Source organism: Schistocerca americana, chromosome 1 (genome assembly GCF_021461395.2).
Source record: "Schistocerca americana isolate TAMUIC-IGC-003095 chromosome 1, iqSchAmer2.1, whole genome shotgun sequence".
NCBI classification, from domain to species: domain Eukaryota; kingdom Metazoa; phylum Arthropoda; class Insecta; order Orthoptera; family Acrididae; genus Schistocerca; species Schistocerca americana.
In genome coordinates this window covers 349401274-349428243 of record NC_060119.1, presented here as the reverse complement: position 1 = coordinate 349428243, position 26970 = coordinate 349401274, and the positions used below count along the sequence as shown (strand labels likewise).

The 26970-nt window shown below is 42.6% G+C and overlaps 1 protein-coding gene across 1 annotated transcript; it reads right to left on the bottom strand.

Annotated features, from left to right (window-relative positions):
- Positions 1-261: 261 nt before the first annotated feature.
- Positions 262-26970, bottom strand: LOC124549965. Its single transcript, XM_047125280.1, has 4 exons — positions 26485-26970; positions 26254-26442; positions 24515-25570; positions 262-342 (listed from the first exon to the last, which is right to left on the bottom strand). Exons 1-4 carry the CDS (start codon positions 26968-26970, stop codon positions 262-264), a joined length of 1812 nt encoding a protein of 603 aa, XP_046981236.1.

Genomic DNA, 26970 nt, shown 5'->3' with positions numbered 1-26970 from the left:
AGGAGATTACGAATGTAAAATTAGAGATATTCGAGCGTGCACGGAGGCTTTCTGGCAGTCGTTCTTCATGCGAACCATACACGACTGGAACAGGAAAGGGAGGTAATGACAGTGGCATGTAAAATGCCCTCCGCCACACACCGTTGGGTGGCTTGTGGAGTATAAATGTAGATGTAGATGTAGATGTAGACTTTGGACACCTTGTACACAATTTCTAATGTGTGTCCTCGTGTCTGCCATGCAAGTCATCTAGTGCATTCACTAATGTGACCACTTGTGATCCTCTTGCAACACAATCAATTTCCTTTTCTTTATTGTATTAGGACACACTTCACAGTAGGACTGTAAATAATATTTACACAAAAATTAGGCACAAAAAGGAACTGAACATTCTCTTCACCATCTGAGAAACATTCATGTACACTAGTTGATCAAAAGTCTCCAGACACACCTATGTAATGCAGAATTGACCACTGGATGTCACAAGAGGTGGACCTGCAAGTGTAAAAGGAGGTAGGGGGCACTGTGTATTCAGTACAGAAACAGTAAGAGTGGAATTGATCGGTCAGGAGGTATGAGTGACTTCGAATGTGTATTAGTCACTGGATGTCGCCTGAGTAACACTCACATCAGGGACATTTCAATCCTTCTAAAGCTGCCCAGACTAAATGTGGGTAGTGTGGTTGTGAAGTGGAAACACAGAGGGACAATCACAGTTAAACCAAGACCAGACAGACCTCATGTACTGACGGACAGGGGCTGCTGACCATTCTGGAGGGTGATTGTAAAAAAATGCATTAAATCAGCAGACTCATGAGTTCCAAAAGTGCTACCAGCACAATGACTGTAGAGAGGACAGAACGGGTACAATAGTTCAGCAGGTCCTCATAAGCAACACATTCCTGTAGTCGCTTGAGGTGGTAAATAGAGTGATGCTGCTGAACACTGGATGACTGGCAATGAATGATTTGGACTGATGAATCACAGTGTATCCTGTGTCAATGTCGTGGAAGGGTTTGGGTTTGGAAAATAGCTGGAAAACGTAGCTGCCATCATGTGCAGTGCCAGCAATGAAGTACGTAGGAGGTTTTGTTATGGTAAGTGGGCAGTTTTCGTGGTTAGGATGTGTCCCACCCCTCTCTTACTGCATTCAAGTAAACACTTCACACAGAAGAATATGAACAAGTTTTACAGTATTGTGTACTGCCTATGATATACGAACATTTCAGAGCCGATGATGATTGTATAAGCATGACAGTGTATACTGTCATAATGCAGCATCTGTGAGCAGTATTGTTTGTGGACAATAACATTCCTGAATTGGACTGGCCTGCCCAGAGTCCCAACCTGAGCCCAGTGGAACACCTTTGTGATGAGTCATAACGTGAACTTCCCTCCAGACCCTGGCGTCCATCATCACTACCTTCTCTGGTTTAAGCTCTTGAGGAAGAATGGGCTCCTCCACAGACATTCAGACACTTAATTGAAAGTGTCCTCAGCCGATTCAAGCAGTCATAACAGCAAAGAGTGGGCATATCCTGCATCAATGTTCGCTAATAGGTGTCCCAATACTTTGGTTCAGGTAGTGTATGCACAGATCTGAGCAAATAAGAGAAGTAAATTTTACACTAACACAGCATTGCATCTCCATGTCCAAACCCACACCCACGAGTATTTTATTAAAATTTTGTGATGTACAGGGTTATTACAAATGATTGAAGCGATTTCACAGCTCTACAATAACTTTATTATTTGAGATATTTTCACAATGCTTTGCACACACATACAAAAACTCAAAAAGTTTTTTTAGGCATCCACAAATGTTCGATATGTGCCCCTTTAGTGATTCGGCAGACATCAAGCCGATAATCAAGTTCCTCCCACACTCGGTGCAGCATGTCCCCATCAATGAGTTCAAAAGCATCGTTGATGCGAGCTCGCAGTTCTGGCACGTTTCTTGGTAGAGGAGGTTTAAACACTAAATCTTTCACATAACCCCACAGAAAGAAATCGCATGGGGTTAAGTCGGGAGAGCGTGGAGGCCATGACATGAATTGCTGATCATGATCTCCATCACGACCGATCCATCAGTTTTCCAATCTCCTGTTTTCCTGTTTAAGAAATGCCGAACATCATGATGGAAGTGCGGTGGAGCACCATCCTGTTGAAAGATGAAGTCAGCGCTGTCGGTCTCCAGTTGTGGCATGAGCCAATTTTCCAGCATGTCCAGATACACGTGTCCTGTAACGTTTTTTTCGCAGAAGAAAAAGGGGCAATAAACTTTAAACCGTGAGATTGCACGAAACACACTAACTTTTGGTGAATTGCGAATTTGCTGCACGAATGCGTGAGGATTCTCTACCGCCCAGATTCGCACATTGTGTCTGTTCACTTCACCATTAAGAAAAAATGTTGCTTCATCACTGAAAACAAGTTTCGCACTGAATTCATCCTCTTCCATGAGCTGTTGCAACCGCGCCGAAAATTCAAAGCGTTTGACTTTGTCATCGGGTGTCAGGGCTTGTAGCAATTGTAAACGGTAAGGCTTCTGCTTTAGCCTTTTCCGTAAGATTTTCCAAACTGTCGGCTGTGGTACGTTCAGCTCCCTGCTTGCTTTATTCGTCAACTTCCGCGGGCTACGCGTGAAACTTGCCCGCACGCATTCAACTGTTTCTTCGCTCACTGCAGGCCGACCCGTTGATTTCCCCTTACAGAGGCATCCAGAAGCTTTAAACTGCGCATCCCATCGCCGAATGGAGTTAGCAGTTGGTGGATCTTTGTTGAACTTCGTCCTGAAGTGTTGTTGCACTGTTATGACTGACTGATGTGAGTGCATTTCAAGCACGACATACGCTTTCTCGGCTCCTGTCGCCATTTTGTCTCAATGCGCTCTCGAGCGCTCTGGCGGCAGAAACCTGAAGTGCGGCTTCAGCCGAACAAAACTTTATGAGTTTTTCTACGTATCTGTAGTGTGTCGTGACCATATGTCAATGAATGGAGCTACAGTGAATTTATGAAATCGCTTCAATCATTTGTAATAGCCCTGTACTTTAACCAGTTCGGTACGTTGGAGCTCTTACAGTGGAATTTTCTCTATCCTAAAGTTTCCTCTGCTGATCTGATCTCGTAATTTAAATTTCACAGACCACAAACGTAGTGGCCGATCACGACCACATAATCTTGATACGTTCTGTAAGTTATGACATTCCATCATAATTAATGGAACGTATTTCGTGGAATTTATTTCCGAAACATTTCCGCAACATTAGGCAATCAAATAATATTGAGTAACAAGTTGTTCTCATAAACTGCATATGCTTACTGTTCTAGGCCATTCATGGGCCTATAGTTAATTTACCAAATGTACGTTAATTCAGCCTAGCGCTATATCAAGTTAACTTTCTTAGCTTATCAGTGTAATAACCGTTGTATTATATAGTTGTGAGTATTAAAATCATTTGTGACATATGAGATACACAAACAGAAGCGAGCGCATCTTTGCTTTCCAGAACCCCGTACACTGAAGCCAAAGAGTGATACTCCACTTTAAATATGTACTGATGGAAATATTTATTGCATGACCTTGAATTACTTCGTCTTTTTGTCTTTTGCAGCAGTTTGCTTCAGGTCATGTCAGTCCAATTGTTGCTAAACTTTGTTGACACATTCTTGCCCTAATAGTCTGACTTCTTCATGCATGTTTTCCAACAATACTCAACTCTTTGTTGTTGTCGTTTTTGTTTTACAATGAAACCAATGTTTATACTGGTGTTTTGAGTTGAGACTTTGCAATGAGAAGATGGGCAGGTCAGTTGAACTAACGCCAGTAAAGAAAGCTGCTATCCTTGCTTATTCGTCTGTTGGTCTCAGCACCAGAGAAATAGCCTCTAAGACAGGGTTTAATCAGTCAACTATTTCGAGGTTTCTGAAAAAAAAATACAGCGAAAAAGGAAATGTTGATCGTGAGAAAGAAAGGGGTCGGGAAAGGGCGTCTACTGCCAAACAGGACAGGGTATTGAAAGGCTTTCGCTCAACGATCGTCGCCTGCCATCAGCTGAACTAAAGGGAGACTGGGAAGAAATATGCGGCATCTCAAGAACCAGTAGAACTGTAAGAAATAGAAGCTGGACTCTCAGCCCGTCGTCCTAGAAGGAAGCCTTTATTGACCAAGATAATGCGACAACAGCGACTACAATGGGCAAAGGCACATGCGACATGGACACCAGAGATGTGGAACAAAGTAGTCTCTTCACGAGTCCAAATTTAAACTGCGTGGCTCAGATGGAAAATTGTTCGTGTGTGGAAGAAAAGGTGAAGAATTTTTGTCATCATGCATAACACATATAGTCAAACACACACAAGGGCAGATAGTCTGGGGGTGCATTTCCAATCACGGAGAAGGCCATCTGGACTTCATCAATGGCACCGTCAATGCAGATGCCTACATAAGCATCCTTGAAAGGAAACTAATGCCAACCATTAGAGACCAGTTTGGAGATGTTTCCAATTGCCTTTGTCAGGATGATTTCGCTCATTTCCATAGAGCTTTGAGGAGAGTCCTATGACTAATATTTGTACCAAACACGAAGCAGATTACTTTCTTGGTTAATTATCATGTACTTCTACATTTCAAGTAAAATCTTTTCTTCGACAAAATGGGGTTCGAGTATTAGATCGGCCTGAAAACAGCCCTGATCTCAATCCTTTTGAGAAGTGTTGGAAGGTTATGGGAAATGCTATCACCAAAAAGTCGCCATGGAATAAACGGGAGCTGTTGGAGGCCCTTGTGCAACTGTGGTTTCATGAACTGAGTGAGGAGTGCACCAAAAAGTTAATTCTTTCAATGCCTTCACGATGCCAAGCGGTGATTAAGGGGCGTGGTGGAGAAACAAAGTATTAAATGGAACAGTTTGTTCATATGAGGCAATACAAACACTAAAATCAATCAGTGTTATGTTACAACATTAATATGCAGTGTTTCTTTCAACATTAGTATTCATATTTCAGAATATTAAAGAGAATAGCTGGCATATCCACACACTCATTTTTCAAGAAAGTGTTAAATTATAGAAAACAAACATTTTTATAGAAACAAAAATTAAGAATAAAACAAATTAACAAAAATTATTGTGTATACTCACTTCTGACGGAACTCAAGAGAAATCAGGCAAATTTAGCTCAGTTATTCAATGATTGTACGAAAATTTTTAATTATAAGAGGTGATGGAATAAATATTTCCACCACTGTATAACATATGGGGCGGCCAAAAAGTTTCCGCTCGAAGGCGGTATACTCAAGATTCGGTGTGCTAGTCAGGCAAAATCGCCGTGCGCTTTGAGGCAATCATTCCTCCGTCATACCAGGTTGGAGATACCCATTTGGTAAAACACCGTGTCCTGATACATGGAGAAGTCCGTAACTGGTTGCTGCACGTCCTCGTACGACAGGAATCGTCGACCCCTCAAGGCCTTTTTTAAGGACCTGTAGGAGTGATAATCGTACGGTGAAAGATCACGACCACAGGGTGGGTGTGAAAGTTTCTCCCACTTGAGTTGGCGTAGCTTCTGCATTACGACATTTGGGATACGGAGGCGTGCGTTATCATGAAGCAACAGCACCACACCCACAACTGTGGTTTTCGAAAGAGATGCTGCCCATACACTTTCGTCAGTCTCTGGTGGATGTCTACCGGTGTTTGTCCTTCGGCAGTCAAGGAAGGAATAACAGCGCGTTCGTCCTATTTGGACGCACTTAGCAATAACGGTGCCGTAATTCATGTTTCACCACACACACACACACACACACACACACACACACACACACACACACACACACATTGGGAAGATGCCAATGCTGCACTAACCATTTGCCTACATGTGGGTGCTTATATACCGCATTGGAGTTGCGCAACATTGCACAAACGCTGCAGCAACTCTCTCAAATGGAAACTTTTTGATCGCCCCTTATATTAGTGACTTAATAATAATAATAATTATTATTATTACCCATCCCAAGTGTTGCAAATAGACAAAACTGTGAAACCAACACTGCCCTTTAACTATTCATAACAGCAACATTATTATTACCCCGGCTATCCGCGAAAATATCCGCGGATTGCACCAGTGCGTGGTGTTGTGTCAGCATGTAAATGCGGATTATTATGGAAAAAAATCGAGGTTTTCATTACACTAGAACAGATTTCCTGGGAGGAGTACAGCATGAAAAAGACAAAAGGAGGTGGATATCTGGGAAACAGCTGAATACTAATTTTTTCCGGTTTTTTCACTCTCAATGGTTGTCTTCCATATGATGCTACACTTCAGATTCAAATTCTCAGACAGTTCTTCCTCAAATTAAGGCCAATACACTGAGCTTACAAAAGCCATGGAATAGCAATATGCGTATGTACAGATGGCAATAGTGTCATGCACAAAACGTATGAAAGGACAGTGGAATGGCGGAGCTGTCATTTCCACTCAGGTTATTTACATGAAAACGTGTCAGACGTGATTACAGCCACACGACGGGAATTAACAGACTTTGAACGCGGAATCGATGTTGGAGCTAGATGCATGGCACATTCCATTTCAGATATCGTTAGGGAATTCAATATTCCGATATCCACAGTTTTAAGAGCGTGCCGAGAATACAAAATTTCAGGCATTACGCCTAACCACGGTCCATGCAGTGGCCGATGGCCTTCACTTAACGACCGAGAGCAACTGTGCTGGTGAATAGTTGCCAGTGTTAACAGACAAGCAACACAGCATGAAAGAACCAAGATATCAATGTGGGATGTCCGACGAATGTTTCCGTTAGGACAGCGGGGCTAAATTTGCCGTTAATGGGCTACGGCAGCAAGCGACTTTCACCAGGTATCTTAATCCCACTCCTAAATCTTTCACCGGCCGCTGTGGCTGAGTGGTTCTAGGCACTTCAGTCCGGAACCGGGGTGCTGCTACGGTCGCAGGCTCGAATCCTGCCTCGGGCATGCATGTGTGTGATGTCCTTAGGTTAGTTAGCTTTAAGTAGTTCTAAGATCTAGGGGACTGATGACCACAGATGTTAAGTCCCATAGTGCTCAGAGCTATTTGAACTAAATCTTCCTTTTATTTCTATGGTTGCTTCTTTGATATACAGGTGCAAAAGAAAGGAATCAAGATCTTCTTGGTTCCCGTACAAATTGTACACTACCTGTCTTTCCCTGTTGCTTAAACCTATTTTTCTGAGAATTTCAGACATGTCGTACTATTTCACATCATCGAATGCTCTTTCTAAGTCTACAAATTGTATGAAATTGTCTTGGTGTTTCGTAAGGCTTGCCTCCATTAGTAAGTGCAAAGTCACGACTTCCTGCTCCCGCCTTTATCTTTCCTAAAGTCAATCGATTGCCATCCAACAGATCCCTAATTCTGTTTTTCGTTTATCTGTATTTTATGGCTCTGAGCACTATGGGACTTAACTGCTGTGGTCACCAGGCCCCTAGATCTTAGAACTACTTAAACCTAACTATCCTAAGGACATCGCACATATCCATGCCTGAGGCAGGATTCGAACCTGCGACCGTAGCGAACGCGCGGTTCCAGACTGTAGCGCCTAGAACCGCTCGGCCACTTGGGCCGGCTGTATTTTATTATTGTTATGAATGCGCGACCTGTTAGACAGATGATCTCAGATGTTAAGTCCCTTCTAGGCGCTCAGTCCGGAACCGCGCGACTGCTACGGTCGCAGGTTCGCATCCTGCCTCGGGCATGGATGTGTGTGATGTCCTTAGGTTAGTTAGGTTTAAGTAGTTCTAAGTTCTAGGGGACTGATGACCACAGATGTTAAGTCCCATAGTGCTCAGAGCCATTTTTGTTAAGTCCCATAGTGCTAGGAGCCATTTGATCCGCGACTTGAGCTGATTGTACGGTAAGTCTTGCACTTATCTGCGTTTGTTACTTTCGGATTGTGTAACTAATAATTCTGCGCAACTCCGATATTATTTCCATTTCACATATTGAACTTAAAGATTTCTGTGATCTTTTGTTACCACTTTCTTCAGTGATTTTAGAATTTCCGAGGGAATCTTACCTACTCCTTCTGCGTCGCTTGTTCGTAAGTCTTCGCAAGCTCTGACTGTCTTGCAAATCTACGCCCATTCCTTAATATGACGTTAATTACTCCTCCTTGTAAAGGCTCTCAGTGTATTCTTTCCACGTACTCGCTCTCTCCACAGCGTTCGACAGCGAAATCCTTTTTCCACCCTAGGCATTGTTAAAAACACCGGAACTTATGTTCACTTTCCTGTACACCGTGTCTGTCCATCCGATAACATTTCCCTTTTCGATTTCTTCATACTGTTCATGCAGCCGTTTTGCTTCACTTCTCTGCATTTTTTATGATTTCAGTGTGGGTCACTCATCGTATTGCAGCATTCCGTTCTTTTTCTGAATATTTATATATTTGCTTCTTTTGTCGATAAATTGATTTGTTCTGTTCTCTTCCTTGTACCTATATTTTTCTGTTCAAGTTCCGTGATTGCCATTTTTAGAAATGTCCGTTCCTTCTCAACCGAATCACATGCTGTGGTATTAATTATCGCAGTAGCTAAAGCCTCAGACAGTATCAAACTCACACCTTCATTCCTCAGTGCTTCAGTATCCCACTTCTTTACGTACTTATTCTTCTTGGCGATTCTTTTCAACTTGAGCATATTCTTCATCATTACTCAATTGTGATCTGCGTGAATATGTCCCCAGGATAGGCCTTACAATCTAATTTCTGGTTTCGGAATCTCTGCCTGACCATGATACATAGCAGTTGGAATCTTCCTGTCTCCTGGACGTTTCTGACTGTACCGCTTCCTCTTTTGATTTTTGAACAGTGTATTCACTATTATTGCAGTCCTCAGCGGGTCGTTCCCCTCTCTCACTCCTACTACCGAACATATTTTCTCCCGCAACTCTGTCTTGTGCTCCTTCCCATGCTTCAGCGTTCCAATAACCGATTATTATTAGGTTTTAATGCTGCCTGGTCGGACGAGTCTCATTTCAAATTGTATCGAGTGGGTGGACGTGTATGGACGTGGTGCCAACCTCATGAATCCATGGACCCTCCATGTCAGCAGGGGACTGTTCAAGCTCGTGGAGGCTCTGCAATGGTATGGGACGTGTGCGGTTGGGGTGATATGGGATCCCTGATACGTCTAGACACGACTCTGACAGGTGACGCGCACGTAAGCATCCTGTCTGATCACCTCCATCCGTTCATGTCCATTGTGAATTCCGACGGACTTGGGCAATTCCAGCAGGACCATCGACACCCCACATGCCCCGAACTGCTACAGAGTGGCACATTGTTTTGAGTTTAAACACTTCCGCTGGCCACCAAACTTTTCCAGACAAGAACATTATTGAGCCCATCTGGGATGCCTTGGAGGTTTTTGCAGTGGCGTTAGGTTTATCATTGCATTTGCCCGTTATTACAAATTATTTATACTTTTTGATAGTTATGAGAATATTCAGTATGATTTTCTGCAAGAATATGTGCACTCAAGAAACTTGATCGTCCTGACACGATTTGGACTGAGTTTAATTAAAAATAAATAAAGGTTTTTTTTTTCATCAGTCTTCTAACAGATGATGCGGCCCGTCAGGAATTCCTCTCCTGTGCTAACCTCTTCATCTTACAAGGGAGCCTCCCCATCACACTTCCCTCAGATTTAGTTATAAGTTGGCACAGTGGATTGGCCTTGAAAAACTGAACACAGATCAATCGAGAAAACAGGAAGAAGTTGTGTGGAACTATGAAAAAATAAGCAAAATATACAAACTGAGTAGTCCATGTGAAAGATAGGCAACATCAAGGAGTGTGGTAGCCAAGGAGCATCGTGGTCCCGTGGTTAGCGTGAGCAGCTATGGAATGATAGGTCCTTGGTTCAAGTCTTCCCTCGAGTGAAAAGTTTAATTCTTCGTTTTCAGTTTATGTGACAAACTCTTACGTTTTCATCACTTTTTGGGAGTGATTATCACATCCACAAGAAAATCTAAATCGAGCAAGGTAGAAGAATCTTTTTACCCATTCACCAAGTGTACAAGTTAGGTGGGACGACAACATAATCCTGTCATGTGACGCACATGCCGTCACCAGTGTTGTATAGAATGTATCAGACGTGCTTTCCTGCGGAGGAATCGGTTCACATATGACCTTGCGATCAAATGTTTTCGGTTCCCATTGGAGAGGCACGTCCTTTCGTCTACTAATCGCACGGTTTTGCAGTGCGGTCACAAAACACAGACACTAAAGTTATTACAGTGAACAGAGCCGTCAATGAACGAACGGACAGATCATAACTTTGCGAAAATAAATAAAGTAAAATTTTCACTTGAGGTAGGACTTGAACCGAGGACCTTTCGTTCCGCAGCTGCTCACGCTAACCACGGGACCACGGCGCTCTTATTAACGTATTATCCTTGATGTTGCCTATCATGCACATGGACTATTCAGTTTGTATATTTTACTTATTTTTTCATAGTTCCACACAACTTCTTCCTGTTTTCTCGATTGATCTGTGTTCAGTTTTTCAAGGCCTATCCACTGCGCCAACTTATAACTAAATCTGAGGGCGGTGCGATGGGGAGGTTCCCTTGTTAGAGTAGCACTTGCTACCCACGTCCTCAATTATCTGGTGGATTTATTCCAATCTCTGTCTTCCTCTACAGTTTTTGCCCTCTACAGCTCCCTCTGGTACCATAGAAGTCATTCCCTCATGTCTTAACAGATGTCCTATCATCCTGTCCCTTCTCCTTACCAGTGTTTTCTACATATACCTTTCCTCGATTCTGCGCAGAACCTCCTCATTCCTTACCTTATCAGTCAACCTAATTTTCAACATTCGTCAGTAGCACCACATCTCAAATGCTTCGATTCTTTACTGTTCCGGTTTTCCCACAGTCCATGTTTCACTACGATACAATGCTGTACTCCAGACGTACATTCTCAGAAATTACTTCCTCCGATTAAGGCTGATATTTGATATTAGTAGACTTCTCTTGGCCCGGAATGTCATTTTTTCCATTACTAGTCTGCTTTTGATGTCCGCCTTGCTCTGTCCGTCATTGGTTATTTTACTGCCTAGGTAGCAAAATTCCTTAACTTCATCTACTTAATGACCATCAATCCTGATGTTAAGTTTCTCGCTGTTCTCATTTTTACTACTTCTGATTACCTTCATCTTTCTTCGATTTACTCTCAGTCCATACTCTGCACTCATTAGACTGTTCATTTCGTTCACCAGATCATGTAATTCTTCTTCACTTTCACTCAGGATAGCAATGTCACAAGCGAATCGTATCATTGATATCCTTTCACCTTGAATTTTAATTCCACTCCTGAACCTTTCATTTATTTCCAGCATTGCTTCCTCGATGTACAGACTGAACAGTAGGGACGAAAAGCTACATCCTTGTCTTATACCCTTTTCAATTCGAGCATTTCGTTCTCGGTCGCCCACACTTATTATTTCCTCTTGGCTGTTGTACATATTGTATACGACCCGTCTCTCCCTATAGCTTACCCCTACTTTTCTCAGAATTTCGAGTCATTCATTCTACACACCAACGTGAATAGTCGTTTTGTTGCCACTTCCCCCAATGGTTTTAAAAATTCTGATCGAATGTTATCTATCCCTACTGCTTTATTTGATCTTAAGTCCTCCAAAGCTCTGTTAAATTCTGAATCTAGTACTGGATCCCCTATCTCTTCTAAATCGACTCCTGTTTCTTCTTCTATCAAATCAGACAAATCTTCCACCTCAAAGAGGCTTTCAATTTATTCTTTCCACCTATCTACTCTCTCCTCTGCATTGAACAGAGAAATTCCCGTTGCACTCTTAATGTTATCACCCTTGCTTGTAATGTCACCCCAAAATTTTCTCTAATACACTTCGTAAAAATCACTTGAACCCCAGAATTTCCAGTAGAAATAATGTTAAATGTCCACTTTCTAAAGAAGCAACGCTGCAGAGGTGAATACAGTGCCATTTGATGCAGTTTGATACAGCTGTTATGATAACAGTTCTATAATTTACAGATGATACTGAATTCAGATACTCGAAAAGAACGTCAGAGGAATGTAGTGCGAATTTATCGCAAAAGCAAAATTGGAAGATCAGGATTTAGCATCCCATCACCAACGAGATCATTACCGACGAAGCACAAACTCGGACAGGGAAGAAAATGTCCGTGTCCTTTCCAAAGGAACCATACCAGGGTTTATCTTAAACAATTTAGGCAAACATAAATCAAGCTGGCCAGATAGAGATATGAAGCGTCGCATGCGAGTGTAGGTGTCATACCAGAGCAGCACCTCGCTCAGTTGATATTAATTGCTGTCTGACTGCAAGGTACACGAATACGAAAGCCGGCAACTCAAAAATTAAATTAGGGTGCCTTTATAATGGTAGTTTCCAGTCGAAGTTAAAGAAACTATGTCACATGACGAGATTGTGTAATAATAAGATAAACACAGTGTACTGCGCGATGTAAACTGGCACTTCACCTTATCAGGAAGAACTATGGTTCTGCGCATAAGAGCACCATTATAATTATCAATACAGTGGTATTACTGACAATGATCAACAAAATTTGTAGCATGCAACTTTGGTGAATTAACACTTTTTTGCAGCATAAAAATAGCCCATTCAGTGACAATTCTATAAAATATCACCTGTACTTATCTTGTGAATGGATGCAGTAGTGCAGGGGCTGAAATGAACCCACACTTTCTAATATGACGGACCGTGTTTTTCAATTAATTACGACTGAAATACTTGTAAAAACAATCATTCCTTCACAAAAAATAATCTTCAGTCTCAAAAAACTATATGGGTATTACAGCTGTGAAGAGTCTAAGCTACAGAGAATGCAGATAATGTACAGCATACACTGACGAGCAAGTCATGGGATAATGATACGTTATGATGGCGGTAGTACTGCGTACACAAGGTATAAAAGGGCAGTGCATTGGCGGAGCTGTCATTTGTTCTCAGCCAATTCTTGCCACGTCGAGTTGCAGCACAACACCGAGCAAAAGGAGATCCGACACGATATGCCATGACTTTTGTCACCTCATGTATAGCTAACTGAGTTACAGGTACGCCGTTTTAGTACGATTCTGAATTCAATTACAGCGTTACACCAAAGATACATATAGAATGTTTAGGTCGCAATAAATGTTCTCTGAACATTACAAAGTTGCCTACCAGATTTATATTGTTGTAATGGCAATGGAAATGAGCGTATGGAATCGTTGGCCGGGAGGACCCTATTCGGTGAACTTCGGCACCCAAGTGCAAGTCTTATTTCATTCGACATCACATTGGGCGACTTGAGTGCCGGTGAGTAGGATGAAAGGATGATGAGGACAATACAACACCCAGTCCCCGAGCGGAGAAAATCTCCCGCCGGGAATCGAACCTACGCCCGCTTGCATGGGAGGCGAGGACGTTACCACACAACTAAGTAGGCGGACATATTTTTTGCAATAATTTGATACATTCGTTTATTTTTACTTCACAAAACATATGACCGTGAACACTTCAGCGACCGGGTTGTTCTTATCAGAATCGACAGCAAACCAACACCGACAACGATAGTTCAGGTATACATGCCGACGTCGCAAGCTGAAAATGAAGAGACAGAGAAAGTGTATGAAGATATTCAAAGGGTAATACAGTATGTAAAGGGAAATAAAAATCTAATAATCATGGGAGACTGGAATGCAGTTGTATGGGAGGGAGTAGAAGAAAAGGTTACGCCGGCCGAAGTGGCCGCGCAGTTCTGGCGCTGCAGTCTGGAACCGCGAGACCGCTACGGTCGCAGGTTCAAATCCTGCCTCGGGCATGGATGTGTGTGATGTCCTTAGGTTAGTTAGGTTTAAGTAGTTCTAAGTTCTAGGGGACTGATGACCTCAGATGTTCAGTCCCATAGTGCTCAGAGCCATTTGAACCATTTGAAAAGGTTACAGGAGAATATGGGCTTGGGAAAAGGAATGAGAGAGGAAAAAGACTAATTGAGTTCTGTAACAGGTTTCAGCTAGTAATAGCGAATACTCTGTTAAAGAATCACAAGAGGAGGAGGTAAACTTGGAAAAGGCCGGGTGATACGGGAAGATTGCAGTTAGATTACATCATTATCAGACAGAGATTCCGAAATCAGATACTGGATTGTAAGGCGTACCCCGGAGCAGACATAGACTCAGATCACAATATAGTAGTGACGAAGAGTAGGCTGAAGTTTAAGACATTAATCAGGAAGTATCAATACGCAAGCAAGTGGGATACGGAAGTACTAAGGAATGACGAGATACGGTTGAAGTTCTCTAAGGCTGTAGATACAGCAATAAGGGATAGCTCAGTAGGCAGAATGCCTGAAGAGGAATGGACATCTCTAAAAAGGGCCATCACAGAAGTTGGGAATGAAAACATAGGTACAAAGAAGGTAACTGCGAAGAAACCAAGGGTAACAGGACAAATACTTCAACTGATCGATGAAAGGAGGAAGTACAAAAATGTTCCGGGAAACTCAGGAATACAGAAATACGAGTCACTGAGAAATGAAATAAATAGGAAGTGCGGGGAAGCTAAGACAAAATAGATGAAGGAAAAATGTGAAGACATCGAAAAAGAAATGGTTGTCGTAAGGACAGAAAATAGTGGTTGCTAAAAAATTGCAGAAGTAATATAGGTAACCTGATTCCTCGGGTGTAACATGTGCTGTCGGATTGAGATCAGTGTAATTACACAGGCACGACACACGATTATGCTAAAAAATAAAAAAATAAAAAGGAATCTGGCACAGCCGAAGCTGAACACGACGTGACATGGACTCGACTAATGTCTGAAGTAGTGCTGGAGGAAACTGACACCATGAAACCAGCAGGGCTGTCCTTAAATCCATAATAGTACGACAAGGTGTAGATATCTTCTGAACAGCACGTTCCAACGCATCCCAGAGATGCTCAATAATGTTCATGTCTGCGACGTTTAGTTGCCAGTGGAAATGTTTAAGCCCAGAAGAGTATTCCTGGATCGACTCTGTAGCAATTCTGGTTGTGTGGGGTGTCACATTGTCCTGCTGGAATTGCCAAAGGCCGTCGAAATGCACAATGACATGAATGGATGCAGGTGATCAGACAGGACGCTTACGTATGTTTCACCTTTCAGAGTAGTGTGTAGACATTACAGAGCCTCCACCACCTTGAACAGTCCCCTGCAGACATGCAGGGTCCATGGATTCATGAGGCTGTCTCCACGCCCGCACACGTTCATCTGCTCGATACAATTTGAAACGAGACTTGTTCGACCAGGCAACATGTTTCCAGTCATCAACGATGCAATGTCAGTGTTGACGGGCCCAGGCCAGACGTAAAGCTTTGTGTTGTGCAGTCATCTGGGGTACACGAGTGGTACTTCGGCTCCGAAAGCCCGTATCGATGATGTTACACTTCTGCCACGTTGAATGATTCTCTTCAGTCGTCGTTAGTCCCGTTCTTGCAGGATCTTCTTCCGGCCGCAGCGATGTCGGAGATCTGATGTTTTACCGGATTTCAGATATTCACGTTACACTCGTGAAATGGTCGTATGGGAAAATCCTCACTTCATCGCTTCCTCAGAGATGCTGTGTCCCATCGCTCGGGCGCTGAATGTCAGTGTTGGCGTGCCCAGGCGAGACGTAACGCTTTGTGTTGTGCAGTCATCTGGGGTACACGAGTGGTACTACGGCTCCGAAAGCCCGTATCGATGATGTTACACTTCTGCCACGTTGAACGATTCTCTTCAGTCGTCGTTGGTCCCCTTCTTGCAGGATCTTTTTCCGGCCGCAGCGATGTCGCACATCTGATGTTTTACCGGATTTCAGATATTCACGTTACACTTGTGAAATGGTCGTACGGGAAAATCCTCGCTTCATCGCTTCCTCACAGATGCTGTGTCCCATTGCTCGGGCACTGAATGTCAGTGTTGGCGGGCCCAGGCGAGACGTAAAGCTTTGTGTTGTGCAGTCATCTGGGGTACACGAGTGGTACTACGGCTCCGAAAGCCCGTATCGATGATGTAACACTTGTGCCACGTTGAAAGATTCTCTTCAGTCGTCGTTGGTCCCGTTCTTGCAGGATCTTTTTCCGGCCGCAGCGATGTCGGAGATCTGATGTTTTACCGGATTTCAGATATTCACGTTACACTCGTGAAATGGTCGTACGGGAAAATCCTCACTTCATCGCTTCCTCAGAGATGCTGTGTCCCATCGCTCGGGTGCTGAATGTTAGTGTTGGTGGGCCCAGATGAGACGTAAAGCTTTGTGTTGTGCAGTCATCTGGGGTACACGAGTGGTACTACGGCTCCGAAAGACCGTATCGATAATGTTAGACTTCTGCCACGTTGAACGATTCTCTTCAGTCGTCATTGGTCCCGTTCTTGCAGGATCTTTTTCCAGCCGCAGCGATGTCGGAGATCTGATGTTTTACCGGATTTCAGATATTCACGTTACACTCGTGAAATGGTCGTACGGGAAAATCCTCACTTCATCGCTTCCTCAGAGATGCTGTGTCCCATCGCTCGGGCGCTGAATGTCAGTGTTGGCGGGCCCAGGCGAGACGTAAAGCTTTGTGTTGTGCAGTCATCTGGGGTACACGAGTGGTACTACGGCTCCGAAAGCCCGTATCGATGATGTTACACTTCTGCCACGTTGAACGATTCTCTTCAGTCGCCGTTGGTCCCGTTCTTCCAGGATCTTTTTCCGGCCGCAGCGATGTCGGAGATCTGATGTTTTACCGGCTTTCACATATTCACGTTACACTCGTGAAATGGTCGTACGGGAATATCCTAACTTCATCGCTTCCTCAGAGATGCTGTGTCCTGTCGCTCGGGCGCTGAATGTCAGTGTTGGCGGGCCCAGGCGAGACGTAAAGCTTTGTGTTGTGCAGTCATCTGGGGTACACGAGTGGTACTACGGCTCCGAAAGCCCGTATCGATGATGTTACACTTCTGCCACGTTGAACGATTCTCTTCAGTCGCCGTTGGTCCCGTTCTTGCAGGATCTTTTTCGGCCGCAGCGATGTCGGAGATCTGATGTGTTACCGGATTTCAGATATTCACGTTACACTCGTGAAATGGTCGTACGGGAAAATCCTCACTTCATCGCTTCCTCAGATATGCTGTGTCCCATCGCTCGGGCGCTGAATGTCAGTGTTGGTGAGCCCAGGCGAGACGTAAAGCTTTGTGTTGTGCAGTCATCTGGGGTACACGAGTGGTACTACGGCTCCGGAAGCCCATATCGATGATGTTACACTTTTGCCACGTTGAACGATTCTCTTCAGTCGTCGTTGGTCCCGTTCTTGCAGGATCTTTTTCCGGCCGCAGCGATGTCGAAGATCTGATGTTTTACCGGATTTCAGATATTCACGTTACACTCGTGACATGGTCGTACGGGAAAATACTTACTTCATCGCCTCCTCAGAGATGCTGTGTCCCATCGCTCGGGCGCTGAATGTCAGTGTTGGCGGGCCCAGGCGAGACGTAAAGCTTTGTGTTGTGCAGTCATCTGGGGTACACGAGTGGTACTACGGCTCCGAAAGCCCGTATCGATGATGTTCACTTCTGCCACGTTGAACGATTCTCTTGAGTCGCCGTTGGTCCCGTTCTTGCAGGATCTTTTTCGGCTGCAGCGATGTCGGAGATCTGATGTTTTACCGGATTTCAGATATTCACGTTACACTCGTGAAATGGTCGTACGGGAAAATCCTCACTTCATCGCTTCCTCAGATATGCTGTGTCCCATCGCTCGGGCGCTGAATGTCAGTGTTGGCGGGCCCAGGCGAGACGTAAAGCTTTGTGTTGTGCAGTCATCTGGGGTACACGAGTGGTACTACGGCTCAGAAAGACCGTATCGATGAAGTTACACTTCTGCCACGTTGAACGATTCTCTTCAGTCGTCATTGGTCCCGTTCTTGCAGGATCTTTTTCCAGCCACAGCGATGTCGGAGATCTGATGTTTTACCGGATTTCAGATATTCACGTTACACTCGTGAAATGGTCGTACGGGAAAATCCTCACTTCATCGCTTCCTCAGAGATGCTGTGTCCCATCGCTCGGGCGCTGAATGTCAGTGTTGGCGGGCCCAGGCGAGACGTAAAATTTGTGTTGTGCAGTCATCTGGGGTACACGAGTGGTACTACGGCTCCAAAAGCCCGTATCGATGATGTTACACTTCTGCCACGTTGAACGATTCTCTTCAGTCGCCGTTGGTCCCGTTCTTGCAGGATCTTTTTCCGGCCGCAGCGATGTCGGAGATCTGATGTTTTACCGGATTTCAGATATTCACGTTACAGTCGTGAAATGGTCGTACGGGAAAATCCTCACTTCATCGCTTCCTCAGAGATGCTGTGTCCCATCGCTCGGGCGCTGAATGTCAGTGTTGGCGGGCCCAGGCGAGACGTAAAGCTTTGTGTTGTGCAGTCATCTGGGGTACACGAGTGGTACTACGGCTCCGAAAGCCCGTATCGATGATGTTACACTTCTGCCACGTTGAACGATTCTCTTCAGTCGTCGTTGGTCCCGTTCTTGCAGGATCTTTTTCCGGCCGCAGCGATGTCGGAGATCTGATGTTTTACCGGATTTCAGATATTCACGTTACACTCGTGAAATGGTCGTAGGGGAAAATCCTCACTTCATCGTGCGACCGAACCGCCGAATCTTTCCATCAGTAAATGGGGTATGTTCTCAACTGACTCGGTTGTTTTAACCCCCTCCACTGACGGAATGACCCGCTTCCGAATTCCGTATGTATAAAGCCAATGCGGACTTGTAGCTGTCACGCCTTTGCGCTTACTGCTACGTATTTTAACCGTAAATAGCTCAGTCCTAATGGTAAGAGGTAGTAGTGAATTCACGTTGTTTATCTTTGAATACAGCACAGCTGCTGCAAGCTCAGCTCACCTTTACTCCACTCCTACCCTTGCCATTGCACCACATTAACTAGGTGCTACATGGACCTTGCTAAATTCACTTGCGTATACATTTTTGACCGTTACTCGCCAGTATTTACCTATTGGATTAGTACACTCCTAACCGGACTATTTCCCAAAGAGCTGTGATGATTGAACAGGTTCGATCCACGGCCTACAGTGCCCTACAGTTCACACGGTAACACTGCCTACCTGACCCACTTAACTTGGTAGTGAGCTTATGTATCCAATCACCACTGCTAGCAGCAGTGGATAATCCTATCAGCACGACGAGAGCAGCAGACTTACCGTCGAATCCTCCTGAAAATACTTATAACTACGGTCGCCAGCTCTGAAGGAGCAAAAGAATAAATCAATTTTTTGGCTCGTTTCTAAGTGAAACGGCTTGAGTTGAATTTTAAACTTAATTCTGAATATTACTATTTCTGATCATTCTAGGTGATTCTACAAAGCAAATACTCTCTCAATTTCTGTGAGTTGGCTTGGTAATTACCACCAAGACAATTTATGCAACTTAGGTTAACAAAATTCTATCCTTCAACTTATTTAATGATTTTGGATATTACTCTTTGGACAATTGATATAGGATTAGTTAAGTGACTTTACTTGAAAGGTTACTCAGAAAAATTTAAGTAACTATAAATAGGCGACTCATTCTGGTGTGACCATTGCTCTTTTCAACATTCTTATACGCTAAAGTATTCTACAACCAAAAGCATTGTAAATGAAAGAGGCGATGGTGGCCTCAGTCTGATTTCACTACACTATGTTTGAGGTTGCTACACTTTACAATGAACAACATGCCTCGTAATTTTACTCATTACTATATTCTGTCCTCTGCACTTGCATAAAAGATAACTGGTATTCTCCTTTTACATGTATACAAAGTTCGACTTAACAATTGCAAGCAGTCTTGCCTTGGGTAGACGTGTCGGTGCTGGTGGTGAGATGCATGTGGCTAACGCTGCTCTTCACGCCTCATGCCCTCAATGGCGGCTGGAACTACGAGCTGTAGCACTCGTATGAGCTACTGCACGTCCGCCATAAAATCTGGGCGCAGGAACTCTTACAATCAGCCCCAGTGGCATAGAGACGGCTTTGACAACCACTCGTCGCGTTCTACTCCACAAACGGCGACGATATTCGCCTCTTCGCTGTTGCACAATCACTTTTGCGTGAGCACAGTTACGCACGTCCGGTCACGTCAACACTCCCCAGGCCATTCCATTGTTCAGTCCCTGTGTCTCCAGCTACCTCTAGCTACGCTCGTATCACCAAGAGTGGGGGCGTTCCCCTACCACCTTTTCACCGAAATCATTTAGTATTTAAGAATATTTATATTTATTACCCTGGAGTTCATACCAGTCATAATAATTTACTACTAGCGCCTTATAACATTAAATCATACACTAATAACTTATAATTACCAAGAAAAAGAATATATTTGACTCCGAGAGCTTAGTGCATTGTCTGACAGTCAGCTCTAATTCCCAGTTTCGCCAATAGATGGCATCAGGGTGTACTCCCTGGCAGTCTCACACCAGCGCGCCCATTTCCGACGCGCGGGCTCCAAATAACTGTCAGCCCACCATCATTTCAGTTCCGTTACACATGCCCCACTTCTTATTGAAGTATCTAACGGTGATAATTCAATAAGAAGTCTCTCCTATAATGAATCTGAAATTTTCGTTAAGCTTTTTACCAAGGGTTTTCCCTTTCTTACTGATACACCTCGGTACTTATATTACTTATTTAAAATTAAACACCAATTCTTTCTATCTTTTCTGCTAAACATTACATAAATGAGTTACATATATTCTTTACAATTTTCTTACTTCTAAACACAGTACACTTTAAACATCTTTTTTACAAAAATTTTAAATACACTTCTTTTATCTCAGGCAAGTAAAACACACGTTATGCGCCTATTATTTTATAGCCCGTCCTTTTCACTTTACCTCCTCACTTTTATACCTCTTCCACAACACTTATTTACACATCTATTAAGGCTTTCTTAGAAGCTCAGTCTTTCCCAGTCTGTTTAGTCTCTACTTAAACTAGAAGTTTCATTAGAATACTGCAACATATTTTAGTGAACATTTACCTTTCACATAGAACAAAAGAAACAAAACTATTTATATATTGGTTTAATTTAATATTTATTTATATATTTATTTTCAATCTGGTAGAATTCGTGGTTCATACCTTTTGAGATCCACTATGTTTCTTACTCCCAGGCGTTTGCCTGTTAATGGGTACTTAAATAATAAGCATTCACATTGGGTATGGACACTATTTTAAATGGTCCATTATATATATATATTTAAATTTGCTGATCTCGTTATTAATTTCACTTGACTTTTCATGTGTTTTTTCAAGAACGAGGTCACCTATTTTGAATTTAGGATTCCTTACTTTTTCATCGTGACGATGAATTCTCGCATCTGCTTGTTTTCTCATCCTGTCTTTTACTAAGTTCTTTTTACTATCATAATCTAATTCAACTCTATCTGGAAATTCTAGTAGGTCTTCTACTAGACTTTTACTTCTTGTCTTTTTCAGGATTTCTTCTGGAGTAAATCCAGTGCTCTCGTTTGTTAATGAATTCATGATTTCTTCGAATTCACTCACATACATGCCTCACTTCTTGTGGTTACTATGGCAGTACGTCCTAAATAACTGACCTATCTCACGCATATATCTTGCTGCCGGATTGCTTGATGGGTGATAAGCTGAGATATGTACCACTTCTACTTGTTTCTCAGTTATCCCATCCTTCCACATTTTTGAGCAAAACTGAACACCATTATCTGGTAGTATTCTCTTTGGCTTCCCTACTTTCACAAAATAATCACACACCATTTTATCATACACAGCTCTGGCAGTAGCTTTTCTTAAGGGATATAGCTTTATATACTTTGAGAAAAGTTCAACTGCTACAAATATGTACACAAAACCCCCCATGGTTTTCGGTAATGGTCCAAAGATATCTACTGCTACTATTTCTAATACTTCATCAGGTTTTATTGATTGCATGGGCCCTTGATTAGTTGCATTTGTTACTTTCGCCTTTTGGCATAGATCACAAGATCTTATCCTCTGTGCTACCCTTCGTGCCATGTTGTTAAAGGTAATGCATTCATCTAACTTATCGGTACACTTCTGTGCACCACAATGGCCATATGCCAAGTGAACATTATCTATCAGCACTTCAGTGTGTTGTTCCGGCCAACATACTCTCCACTTCCCTGGATTATTTAATCTTTGAAGATACAGTACACCTTTATGTATTTTATATGAAGCCCTTATGTTAGTTGCGTCCGGATTGTCAAACTTGACCTTTACTGACTTGAGTGCATCATCATCACTTTGATATCTTCGCATATTCCGACATATTTCCCTAATTTTTTCTCTTCCTTCCGCTTTTTTGAAGTAATTCACCTCAAAAACATCTTCCCTATTCTTTACACTTTCTAGTGTCTCACCTCCTTCCGGTAATCTCGACAAAGCATCCGGTACTGCATGTTCTTTCCCTTTAACATACTTGATCTCTATATCAAATAGTTGTAAAAACAGCGCCCATCTGGTCAACGTGTTATGTAACAATCTGCAGTCCTTCAAAAATATTAAAGCTTTGTGGTCTGTATGGACCACAGTCTTATGTCCCCATAAGAAAAGTTGAAATTTCCTAAAACCCCATACTATAGCTAAAGCCTCCTTCTCTGAAACTGTATAGTTTCTTTCGTACTTAGACATGGCTCTACTCGCAAATGCTATTTGTCTATGAGTTTTTTCCCCATCTATCATTACCTCCTGAAATATGGATACTCCCAATCCATAATCTGAACTATCTGTTGCCGTATGGAATGGTTCACACAGGTCAGGGTGCCATAACTTTATGTTTTTAGCCAAATTGTCTTTTAGCCGGTTGAATACTGTTTCACATTCCTCAGTCCATATATACACACTGTTCTTCTTAAGTAGGTTGTTCAGATGTGGGCTATTGAACACCTGATCATCCACATACTTACGATAAAAGGAACAAAGTCCTATAAACGACTTCAGTTATTTTTTATTCTTGGGAGCCGGACAATTTCTTATTGCTTTGACTTTATCGGTATCCTTTTCAATTCCCTCTGGTGTTACTATGTGACCTAAAAACTTTATTTCTTTCTTCACAAACTCGCATTTTTTCAGGTTCAGGGTCATTCCTCCTTTAATTAAAGCTTTGAACACCCTGTCGCATAACTCCATGTTCTCTTCCCATGTCCTTGTAGCAATTAACAGATCATCTACATAAACCGTGATTAGCGAACTAAGTTCACTCCCTAAAATTTTGTCTAAAGCCCGAATGAACACTGAAACGGAAGTATTTAGGCCAAATGGTACCACTGTGAAATGGTAGCATTTGCCATTGAATAAAAATGCCGTGTACTTCCTAGACTCCTCTTTTAATGGGATTTGCCAGTATCCTACAGTTAGGTCTAAACTAGTCATGTACTTTACGCCATTAAACTTCTGCAATAAATTATCTATGTTCTCTGGACGATCCAACTCCCTCTTCACTACTTTATTCAGAGTACGAGCATCTATCACTATTCGTACACTCCCATCCTTCTTACCTACTATCACCAGTGGGTTATTATATGGGCTAGAACTCCGTTCAATGACCCCACATGAAACCATTTTATCTATTTCTTTTTGAACTGCTTCTTTCTTAGACAAGGGTACATTATATGGTGGTTTAAAGAAAGGTTCATGCTCCTCTACCTCCATGCAGTACTCATAATTTATCACTCGTCCCGGTTTGTCCGAAAATACCTCCTGATTTTCTTTCAGAATTTGCCATAGATCCTCCCTTTGGGCATCAGATAGTCCTTCCGTTTTATCCACTACATTTCGAAGGAGTGTCTCCTTACTTCCATCTTCAACTATCTGCCTCACCAGAAACCGATCGAATTTTTGATCTATTCCTGAATCATGATCATCTCTAAATTCTACCCATCCCAGCTGGTTCTCTTCCATTACTCTAGATGATTCAAATGGTATTTCTAATACCGCACTATCAACTTTACAAACTATTATCCCTTTGTCACAATCTATAATTACTTTCTGTTTTATTAACCAGTCAATGCCTAAAATGATCTCGGCACTGAGCTCTGGAACTACTAAAAATGCATTCGAAAATTGCTTGTTTTTTATCTTAAATTCCATCATCACTTGATGTTTAACAGGTTTACTACATTTCCCTGTCGCCCCTATCACTTTAACACCTGTTACTGGCATCATGACTACTCCTCGTTGCTCTTTGATCATCTCAAAAAATGCGTGCGAAATAGCACTTATTTGAGCACCCGTATCCAACAATACATATAAATCGTACCCACATACATTAATGGGCAGGATTGTTTGCATCCTATTGTCCTCTTTCATACTTTCTTTATCTTCCCATAATAAATCCTTTTCCACCGCCAAGTCTTGCCATATTATTTTTCCGGTTTTTATACTGACCATTCCATCTGGAGGTTTCTTTCTCCTTTTCATCCTAAATTCTTTCACCACTTTTTCCAATAGTCCTTCGTCTAGGCTCTTTAATGCCATCTCATTCTCATTCGAATCTGTCATGCCTGAACTCTCGGTTGCGGGATCGGAAACTTCCTCTACTTCCTTTTCTCCCTGGATGCTTTCTGATGATTCTGACGATAATTCCTCCTCCTTAGAAATATGACCTTCTTCGGATTCAAATAATTCTCGCAAATTATAATCCATTTCTCTACTTTCCCTTTGTTGGATAGTGCATTCACTACTCTTACTTTCATTATTTTCCCCTACTAATGGAATTCCAGTCTCACTCAACTCATTTGCTTCAGTACTACAGGGGTCGCAACACTCTTTCTCTTGGTTAGATACACTTTCTCTAATTTCTTTAAAAGAATCTTCATCACAGTCATGTACTCTTGCTGTCACTAGGTACACATCATAATCGGTATGGCTCTCTGACACCGTCATATTCGGGTCCAAACTAATCACTTGAGTGGAAGATCTTTCTAATTGTGCTGGCTGGCTTTTGAGCTGATGTACATATTCTGCATACGAGGTAATTTCTGAATCGGCATGCGTCTCTGCACTATGCCCCTTTTTCCTATCCACCCTTCCCTCTTTAATTACTTCTCGATGCGATTCGTCGACTATTCGTACGAACCTTTTACCATAAGTCACATCACTCCTACCTTGCCCCTGCCTCTCTGCACAGTTGCCCTCCCTACCGACAAACAACGCCTTCTCTGACTCTTCCTTCATCAATTCGTCACTCTGACCTCGAATTGTACTTATTTCATTCACGTGAGCCTTCACATCCGACCGATATTCTTTTCCTACTTCATTTCCCTTAATAATTCCTCCCTGCTCTCTCTCCTCTGTTTGTATCCCTGCATTATACTTCGCAAAGTTTCTTTTATGTAACTGCTCTTCAGGCGAACGACGCACTATCCTACTATAGTACTGACTACTCCGATCTTCCCTATATTTGGGCCACTCCTTTCTTTCCGCGCGCATTACGCCCTTGACCTGCGCGGTATTTAGTTTTCCTGATTTTGATAATGCATCCCGTTTCCCTGATAGTGTCCTCTCCCTCGCTGAGAGTTACCTCCTCGACCTCTTCCTCTCATCATGTTAATTTGCGGTTCATTCCTACCACCTTTTACTATTCCATTCTGATTTCTGAAACCTCGAAACTCTCTAGTTTCACGCCACCTATCTTCATTCTCGATTTTTTCTAAAAATTCATCGAATGTTCGATGAGTGCCTCCTACATAACGCTTTGAATCGTCAGGTAGCTTTTTCCACAACTCCCACACTATCTCCGATTCTGATCTACGATCTTTAAGATACTCCAAACACTTGAACCATCCTTCACAGTATTCTTTCATGAGCCCACGCCCATGTTCTGGCATTCTGGTGACAACGAATTCTCCCCACAATCTATCTCTCTGTTGTGTGCTCCAGAATTCCTCAAGGAACTTTTCTTTGAAGTCTGTAAACTTCAAATTGTCGATATCGAAATTCAATCCCCAACGTTTAGCATGACCTGCTAAAGCGTCTATTACTAAATTAATTTTTTCTTTATCCGACATGTCTGTTGGTAAGACACGTTCACAATTTTTTATAAAATCCATTGGATGCCATCCACCTTGTTTCTTTTGAGGATCGTATTTTTCCTCCCTACTCAGTATTTCCGATTTTTGCATTACCAATGGGATACCACTACAGTTAAGAAACGTCTGATTCTGAACTTGCTGACTTAACAATTTTATCTCATTACGCAGTGTATTTTCCTGCTCCTGCACACATGCATCAAAACTCAACATGGTATTGCGCAGTGTTTCAATATCAGCTGCCGTTTCTTTAACAATCTCTTTCTTTACAACTGGTACTATCACCTGTAATTTACTTTCAATTATCGGTTATAATTTTTCACTAACCAAAGGTTCCACTGATTTCTCTATTCTCTGAATTTCGGTATCAAATCTTTTCTCTATTTCTGTGACTTTTCTCTGAACATTTGTTATTTCAGCCCTAATGCTATTTACTGATTTGTTTACCTCTGTGATACGCTGGCTTTGCGTATTCAAAATATCTAAATTGGCTTTTATTTTACCAAATAGGTTTTCATCCAATTGGGATATATGACTAGCCATTTCTGCTTTCAAACTAGCATTCCCTTCTCGAATTTGCGCCATCATCCTATTCAACAAACTTGTTAATTTCATATCCTCTCCCTTGTGACTTGCATCCACAGATACATTGGGTTCACTTTTCTCTACCTTTGGTTTCACTTCCCGTTCCTCCTGTCTTGTGGGTGTGGATTCATCTATAAGATTTTCCAACCCTACAACAGTATCTATGGTCCCTAATTCTGGGTCTGACCTTGTAATGTTTTCGTCTTGCTTGTTACTATTCGACTCCAT

Excerpts from the sequence above, each read along its gene's own strand:
- LOC124549965 (XM_047125280.1), bottom strand. The coding sequence starts at position 26,970 with ATGGAGTCGAATAGTAACAAGCAAGACGAAAACATTACAAGGTCAGAC. Across the intron at positions 26,443-26,484 it reads AGAAATCAGTGGAACCTTTG|GTGATAGTACCAGTTGTAAA; the intron begins GTTAGTGAAAAA and ends AGTAAATTACAG. Across the intron at positions 25,571-26,253 it reads ACTGTAGTGGTATCCCATTG|GTCAAGGGCGTAATGCGCGC; the intron begins GTAATGCAAAAA and ends AATACCGCGCAG.